Raw genomic sequence first — 9,396 nt, 5'->3', positions numbered from 1 at the left:
AATAACTTAAAACATATTTACCATAACAAGACATTCAGGAATGGCGAATTTATAAAATATCTAATAATGATTTAAATATTTCCTCCATAACAGATGAGAATTTTCATATATTGTTGAATGAGATTAGCACTATAGCATCATATTTTGAAACGAGCAATGAAATATGTGCTATAACAGATAAAACCATCAGTAATAAATTCAACAGAAGAAGCAATTATTCTAGTCATTAAAAATAAATGAATGACATGATACAAATACTGCAAAAATTTTGTATTTATTTAAATCCTATATAAAACATAGCAATTCATTCTCATTTTACTTTTAACATCAGCCAGTTTAACGCAGAGGCATTGGCACTTGAGCAACAGCTAAATTCAAAGCATATTTGAATCTGTTGTTAATAACATTGGTAACTTCAGAAGCGACACGGCTTTTGTAATTTTCTTGCAGCACTTTCACATACTTGTTCAAAGGCCCTAAACCAGTGTAATGAGGTGTCACCTGTCCAATTTGTCTCAGTGCAAAAGATTTAACTGTAGCCTCCCTTTGGTTGAAGCCTTTAGCAATTCCAACAACTACCCAGGTTGCAGAAACTTCAGCTTTTGCCTCGATGCTCACCTTTGGCAGAACTCCATATTTCACCTTGCCTTTGTAGCTTGTTTTCAAGTAGTTGAAGCCGAGGGTGCAGTTGATTACAGTAGAACCGGATACGTTAAGTGGTCCTTGGCAATCTCCTACTCTTGATACCTGAGAAAGGCCACTCAAAGATCCTTCTTTGTAGTCAGCTTTGCCATGGACCTTCCCCATGAATGTTTTGTCAGTATATTCGAATGTGAAGTCTGGAAGATGAGTTGGTTCGTACTTCTCATTCAAAATGACATTTTGGAGAGTTGTGTGAAGAACAGTGTCTACGTACTGATTAGCTGATGGGAGACACAATGATTCCCCTGTAATTAAAAATGTTATAATTCATGAATATTATGCTTTTGTTTCACGGCCGATAAAAATTTCCGTAAAAGTAATCAGTTTACAAAGTACAACCATGCTAGACCTAATTCTTTTGAAGCATTTTCGTCAAATAAATATGAATAATAATCCAACGTCGTCGGTAATGCTGAGCGGAGTTAAAGATATACCGAACCTTTTGATCCAAAGAATTGTCAGATACGATAACCAAACTTTTCTTCTGGTGTTTTGCAACTGAGGCAGGTTTTTTCAAACATTTAAACTGATTGATTTACCGTTGTGCGAATAAATCTGAGCATGAATAAATAGCAAAGGTTAATGATCTGATATCTGCAATTTTTATTATTTTATGTTCATACTGAGCTCATAATATTATCCTTTCATGGGCCAAATTGAAGATTATTAGTATTATTTACTTTCAGAAATTTAAAAAAAAAAAAAAAAAATTGTACTCGAGATCGCATTTTTTTTTTCTGTTAGTGGACTTCTATTTGTTTGAATCCGATTTTAGTCATTAGTTTTGATTTGAGTGTAAGTAAACATTACAGATAGAGAAGACTACATTGCAAGAAAATAAAACTTCTAATTAATTACACAACAAAAGTGCGCTACAAGTTATAATTTTTTTATTTCTTAAGTACTTTGCTAATGTTCCTGATATTTTCTACTTCAACTTTCGTTAGCTAATCTAAGACAATTAAATTCTAGAGACTGCTAAACGATTGTCTAGATAGGCATACTTTCTAGTAAATAAATAAATGCCAATGAATGAATTATCTAAAATATTAAGTGATATCTTAGAGTATTCTGCCTTCTTTTGGAATTTTTAATATAGTAAAGCTTTATATGAACAATGGGTTTTATTAGGTTTCAAGTCTTCATTTCTGTTGCTGTTGTAAAATTGATGGAATGATTTATTGAGGCTTGTCAATAAATCATTCCATCCAAGTTTCTTTGTTTGCCTGTTATCTATATGCACTTAAGTTTTTTTTATTGTCTCCCAATTATTTGTCTTTGAAATGACCATTTTCCAATTTCTCATGGCAATTATTGTGAGAAATAAATATTTTAATGAGAAGAAAATTTTAATCTCCTAATAACATTAATAATAAAGGTAATTTTAATCGAAATAAATTAAGTAATAGACATCTTGCAATCAAGGGAACTTTTTAGCACAAAGACTATTATTCTGAAAAGCGTGATATAAATTTTCTAATATAAGAAAACAGGAAAATAAAGATATTATAAGATAAACAAAAGCTTTTTTTTCTTTTCTTTTCACAATAAATTACTTTATTCCATCGCATTCGAATGTCGAGTTGCAAGATTCTTAAAAGTCTTTTTAAGCTTTTCTTTTTAAGTATCTTTTGCTTCGAAAAAAGATGAAATAAAATAAACGAATTAAGTTGTATGGTTTCCGAGAAATTTATTTTCATGTAGTGTTTGACAAATTTTAATTAAGTTGCTTTTCTTTAATATAAGTAGAACTAGAAAGTTTCTGACAGAATTTGATACATAGAAATTTCGATTTACAGAAGTATGAATGGCAAATTTTTTGTCATTTTTCTTACTAAAAGCAATCACGGATATTTAATTTTTTAGGGTTAAAAGTTTAATTAAATTAGGATAATTATAAGACCAAGAAATTTATTTTTAAAAAAAGTACAAATATGTATCTAATTTGGAATTTGCTTAGTTTGAAAGAATATATTCATATGAAAAATAATTTTTAATATTGAAATAATGAATTCAATATTTATTTGAGTGAAACGTATTTTTGGAATCATTTTTCCCACTTTCTACATCTTTTCTTGATCTTTCTTTCATGCTTAAATAGAGTTTAGAAAACTATTGTCAAGTATAAGAAATTTAAAGCTAAACTGAATTTAAAATTAAAATCCCGTTCTAATTTTAGAACGGCATTCGCAGAGAAGAAGTTAAGAATAACTTACGATTTACAGGCAAGTTTTCACTATTAGCACAAAACGCTCAATAACAAAGCTACGATATCCTCACGATATTGCCCGATACTCAGAATATCAAAGAACCTCATGGAGATATTGATAAAGTGTTAATTGAGCTTATTATTTTTTCAAAGGCGTTTTGAGCTTATTATTTTTCCCCTCATTTATTTTAAACTCATTCTTATCAATGAAATCTATTAATACTTTTAACTGCAATAAGCATGCATTATTTTTATGCAAATTCTTTATTCAAGATAAATAGAATATATATTTGATTTACAAAAAACTGTTTTCCAATAGAAATCCAAGATTTCTGAAAAAAGTTCGATGTATAAATACTTTTTTAGGCATGGAAGTTTGATGTATTAGAGTTCAACTGCACTTATTAGAATTAAGAAATCTAATAGAAGTGCATGCTCTTGGAAATTTTACGATTCAAAGTTTCAGCTAATAATTCCTGTCTCGGATAAAAACCTATTTTGTAGTTTATAAAATCTCCCATATTTTATCCAGGAGTAGCTAAGAATCCCGTTTGGTCTTTTTTAAATCATAACCTTGCAGGAAATAGAAGAACGGAAAGAGTATAATATAAGGCTTTTTTGACATTATTTCATTGACGGATTATCTAATCCTAGTAAAATAATTCACGAATTAAAATGATAATAATTTTCTCTCATTTGATTAAAGAATGCACTACTCTTCATATCTTTCTCATAATGTTAAGTTCTTAAGTTCTTTGAATTTATTTCTTGAGAAAGCTGAATATAAACACTTCTTGCTAAACTGTCTATTTGTTATATGTCTTTTTCAATGATCCGCACGAAAGAATGTGAGTTACATATTTTATATGATTGGACTTATATTTAAATGATTGGTAAAAACAAAGAAAAGTCTCTTTTCTCCAACCAGCAGTCTGATTTCCACATTTTTTTTATTTGAAAGCTCATGATCTCTCTGATACTATTTTAATTTTATACGTGAGCTCATTATTTCTATGCAGGTGACCAGTTATGATATGCCATTAATGGCTACTTGACCATCATCATCTTCTATTTTAGATATACCTCTAAAACACTTCTTCACTGTACATTTTCCATGGAAAATTTTTTTAGTATTATCTGACCACAGCTACTGTACCGATTTTCCCGATTTTTCTTTCATATAAAAGATGCATCAGCATTGGTTGCACGCCTTCTTCCATTCTCCATTTTGGAGAGAAATCTCAAAAACACTACTTCCTTGCAGATTCTTTGAGGAGAGAAAGCTTAAGCCATTTCCACTATGTTGATAGCACCACTTTTTTATTTCATATGAAAGATCATGACCCTTTATATACATCATAAATTGTCTTCTGTCTTTATCATTTTCATGTGCAAGAGATATCACAAAATTAAACTTTGACAAAGTTCCCAACTGCAACAGCTAGACTGATATCCACAATTAATTTCGCCATTTTAAAAATATAACTAACCTATCAAATTTTGCAAGTATAATTTGATATAGTTCTTTCTTTTGTTGCGATAAGATGCAGTTTACGACATATAGTTGACAAAATAAATACTAATAATTTGGTGGGCGAGCAGCTGATTGCCCGAAATCGGTTAGTATATTTGGTACAAATGAGAGAAAAATAACGATCTGGCGAATAACAATTAATTTCAACTAAAACTTAAAAAAATATTAGAAACTAAAATTAGACGTAAAATTAATTCACAAATACGTTTTACGTGGTTTTTATCGTATATAGAGTTTTTTATACAAGAGGATTTAAAATATTTTTGCGTTTGTCGCGTTATCAAAATTTACCATTGAAGCTACTTGCATGGGTTGCCAACTTCTCAGTATGCTGTGCTGTTTCCAATAAAGCAGACTCAATGTATAGAGATTTTCACAATAAAATCATCAGATGGTATTTGATAATTCAATGAAAAATAAAGCATATGTTCAAAAATTATCATCATAAAGCTATTTTCTTTTATTAATCTTGCAATTATTGCAGAATGCATCTGAAAGTCACAAATTATATTTTTTGTATAAAAAGAGTAAATAATGGAAGAATCAGACATACCGGCAAGCAAAATCAAACAGGATACGAAGAACAACATTTCACCAGCTATCTTATGGTTCTGTAAAAAGACAAAATCAGACAATGAAAATAAAGGATTTTATTTATGAAAAAAACTTTGCATTTGAATAAGTCAATTAAAATGACGTCGCAGTTGAATATAAACGTAAATGCACTTGTCATTTGTCATTTAACAACACGTGATTTACGTGTTGTCTATGGAGTGATACCTTCTTTCCTTCAGCAAGACACGATAGATTGCAAAATAAAATAAGCTTGATGCATTTGGTATATAACGCATGCGCATGAATTTACTCCATTATTTACTAATAACTATTTAATAAATACCGCAGAAAAAATTATTGTTAACATTTTGTGTAAATTATTTCTTTTTTCAGTAATAAATATTCCTGTTTTAGATTATAAAAAGCGTGAGTCAAGCGTCTGCAAGAATATCAAATTCCATCTTTACTATATATATATATATATTTAAAGAAAAAACATTATTAAGCCTAACTGCTCTATTGAAAAATACATATTTATTTACTAATATAAATATAGAACGTTAATTTTCGTACAATATTATTTAACAATCTAAGATATTAATCTGATTATCTTATAGTAGCAGTTGAAATACCCAGAAAATTATACACAAAAAAGTTAGAGAATATATGTCGTAATATTTTTTTAAATCAAGCTTTACATTATGTTCTACGGACTGAACAAATACTGCAAGAATACATAAATTACTTAAACAAAGTCTTTTCTATTATCAAAATCACTGACCGTAAAAACATTTTATTTCTTATTTTTCATTTGAAATGCTTTTTTGCGAAAACTACCTTCACAAAATAACCTCAACGATACATATTATAATTATGAGATGACTACGTATAGAGTGGGCAAATCCAACAAAGAATTACTTTTAAATATTTAAGAATGAAAGGAATGCTTCTTAATTTTCGTAATATTTAATGTTTAACTAAAATTTCATGTATGTTTTCTTTAGTTTTCATAGATGTTTGGTGAAAAAGGAATTGAAAAATACAATTTTTACAATGTTTTAAAATGCCGTCTACTATTACTCCATGCAGCTGAAAAACAGACTGCATTTAATTTAATTAAATGCAATTAATGGATTCATCCTTTAACTTTATTTTAAAATGCCTTCAGAAAAATCCCATCTGACATTCAAATGGACAATATTTCAAAAATTGATGCTTATTACCTGCATTATATTAAAAAAAAGCCTTTTTTTTTCAAATAAATTTATTTTTGCATGTTTTGTAGTATTTTTACATATACGTGTTATATATATATATATATATATATATATATATATATATATATATATATATATATATATATATATATATATATATATATATATAAGCATGTTTGGGAACTAAACACTGAGGGTTCAGCGTTAGGCTGACCACCCAACCGGGACATATGCCTTGCACCCCAGGACCCTTGGTCAAGAAAGCAGATATGGACACCATAGGCCTTGGCCCACATGGGCTGTCGTGTTACTGAGTTTTAATTGAGACAATTTAAAAAATATATCGTTAGATTTGAGTGGAAGTCATCCCACATAACACAAAAGAGAAGATTCATAAATTCTTTGCAGATGCACAATTCTTTCCTTTCCTATGAGAAAGAACAGTAGTAAATTCTTCGATCAAAGGATTTCAATTTAGATTTTAGTAAATTCGGCTATGATGAATTTTTTTTTCTGAGGTTTTTTGAAATTCTACTGACAACTGGCTTGCTATTTTTCAAATTGTTTTACATCGGAGTGACTTTGTTTTTTTTTGAGAAAATGATCCACTGATAAATATTGTTTCAAATTTTATTACTGTATTTTTTATTCACACGTACTACTTTTAACGTTATTGTCGAGCAATGTATTAGAAAAGAATAAATGTTTGCTACTGGTGAATCGGCAAGTAGTTAACATGTCAAAACATCATCTATAATTCAAATTTATTTTTGTTAATTCGAAAGCAAAAGAAAAATGTTAGAATTTTTTTTCCGAATTGATTTTATTGATTAATAAATGTTTCGTAAATGAATGACTTTTACAGTTCTTTATTCATTATTGGATTTTATTGCTTTAAAATATATTTCATTAAGAAAGCAATAAAAAAAGTTTTCATTTGAAAAAGAAAGTTTGAACATGGTAGGTTTTAATTGCAATGTTTATTTTGAAGATTTATTGCCAAACTGTTACGTTTAAAGTGCATTTAGCTGTTTGTTTATTAAATTATTTACATGCTGGAATTATTATTTAAAAATATTAAATTACATACTGTAATTATTATTTTTAAAATCATTAAAATTATTCATTATAATTTTTATTACTTTATTAATTAAAGTTACTTACTATTTACTTATTAATTAAGCATTTTTCATTAAAAGTGATAATACTAAAAACAAATTCTAACTTCTATTTTTAGTTTTAAAATTATTCTTCTTCCAATTTTATTAATTCGAATTTTTGTGTAAATCGAATTTTTATTGTGGCCTACCAGTTTCGAATGAACTAAATCCAAATTTACCTTTTAAAATTAGACGTCAAAATATATACTAATGTTTGCCAATTTGGATAAACGAAACATTGGATTTTACAAAATTATTATAACGACAACATAAAGAAAAGAAAAAGTTTCTATAAAAAGTGCTTACCTGAGCTGTATGCGAATAGAAATCAAACTTTTGTGTGGCTTTATTTAAATTGACATCTTCTTTTATCGTGAAGACTTATCTCTTAACGATGAGTAACGTATATTGATAATTCCCAAAATAAAATCCGTTTCGGAATGAAGTGTGAATTACCAGGTGTTAATCGCAGTGGCACAACATATTTTATGACACGTGAGAAAACCGTGGACTTTATTTCTATTTCCCGAAATCCATGGCAATAGATATTTCCTCCATATCATGTAAGTATTTGACAAGAATTTTGCCAAAATTTTAGACTCGTTCTCTTTCATTGGAATTCTGATATCTAAGAGAAATTCAAAACATGAAACGAGTGATTAACACATTTTTTATTCTCGGTTTTTCTCATGGAAAGACTTCTAGGAAACGACTTATGAATTTATTCTATTTCTCACTTTTGCAGAAAAAAGAAAACCGTTTTTAGGCAGTATAACGCTTTTTGGAGTAAACTAAAAAATCGGCAGTTTCATTTGCGGCCTCAGCGAAGTTAGATTAATGTCCGGTTTTGAAATTACACGAAAGCTATTTTCTAGGTGGAATTCACAATTTTTATCAGATGACGAGGACGACATCTGCGTTAGCAACCCAAATCAAAGCCACCTGAGGATGGCATTTATTCAAAGCGAATCTCATTCTGTGATTCCTCCCGAATTAGAAATAACGACAAAAATTTAACGAATTCGAATAATCATTTAAGTTCACAATTATGATTATAGAAAAAGGAATTCGTTTAAATTCATGGTAAAATATGCAAATAAATTAATGGGCTGTTAGGCCTTTAACAAAGAAAAAGCAAATCAAAAGTAGGAGATAAACTATTTATAACCTAAAAAATACTTAAAGGATTTGCTGGATATTTTTACTATAGTCACATAAGGCATGTTCTTTCCTAAATGGGAATTAACAATTCAGTATAATAAATTTCTTGAAGTCAGTATAATTAAATAAAATTCATGTTCGATAGCTTATACAGAATTGATTTACTTCAAATGTACATTCGAAATGCATAAATTCATTATGTTTTCTTTTTCATGGATCCAAGAGGTCCTAAGTTCAGGGATATCCTGTGGTGAAAAAAAAAGTATTCTAAATTTAAGCATTTTAAATGTATATTTAAAATAAATCAATTCTGAATATATTATAAAACATAGATTTCGCTTCCAAGTAGGGTCTCAAAGAAAATTAAAATCATATGAATAAATGTTATTAATATTCATTCCCAAATAACACAGCTTGAAAATTCTGCAAAATCATAAATATCCAGATAAGTTTCACCTAATTTTTCAGTTGTTAAAATATAATACTCTTTTTCACACAAATTATGAACATGATACCTATCACTGAAAACAAACCATACCACATATAACAGTGATTTTAAATAATACAACATGATTTCCTTCAACGCATTTATAATCACATATCTGAAAAATGACAAAGTGATACTATGAACAATATCATAAAAAATCTGTAAACAAGCGAAATCCATGTTCGACAAAATGCACACAATTCATATTTAGGAAGAATATAAATTTGTATGTGTACTTAATTAATTTTGATATAAAAATATGCCAAATCTTGTAAATATTTATTATTTCAGCTTCTTAAACTGGAAAACTACTTGTCAATATACTCGGTATTAATATAAAAAGGCATGTTAATAAAAATTCTGAAACTCAC

At 28.3% G+C, this 9,396-nt stretch overlaps 1 protein-coding gene across 1 annotated transcript; it reads right to left on the bottom strand.

Moving 5' to 3' along the window:
• Nucleotides 1–255: 255 nt before the first annotated feature.
• Nucleotides 256–7,773, bottom strand: LOC129959929 (uncharacterized). Its single transcript, XM_056072834.1, has 3 exons — nucleotides 7,684–7,773; nucleotides 4,999–5,056; nucleotides 256–947 (listed from the first exon to the last, which is right to left on the bottom strand). The coding sequence occupies exons 2-3, from the start codon at nucleotides 5,033–5,035 to the stop codon at nucleotides 337–339; spliced, it is 648 nt and encodes a 215-aa protein (XP_055928809.1). The 5' UTR covers nucleotides 5,036–5,056; nucleotides 7,684–7,773; the 3' UTR covers nucleotides 256–336.
• Between the last annotated feature and the right edge of the window lie 1,623 nt (nucleotides 7,774–9,396).

The sequence above is a fragment of the Argiope bruennichi genome, chromosome X2 (genome assembly GCF_947563725.1).
Source record: "Argiope bruennichi chromosome X2, qqArgBrue1.1, whole genome shotgun sequence".
In the NCBI taxonomy this organism is placed as follows: domain Eukaryota; kingdom Metazoa; phylum Arthropoda; class Arachnida; order Araneae; family Araneidae; genus Argiope; species Argiope bruennichi.
The sequence above is the reverse complement of the archived record's forward strand: the minus strand, read 5'-3'. Positions and strand labels throughout refer to the sequence as shown.

Bases quoted from the DNA above. Each gene is read 5' to 3' on its own strand.
- LOC129959929 (XM_056072834.1), bottom strand. From the start codon at position 5,035: ATGTTGTTCTTCGTATCCTGTTTGATTTTGCTTGCCG. The intron at 948-4,998 runs GTATGTCTGATT...TTTTAATTACAG, and splicing joins CTGTTTGATTTTGCTTGCCG to GGGAATCATTGTGTCTCCCA.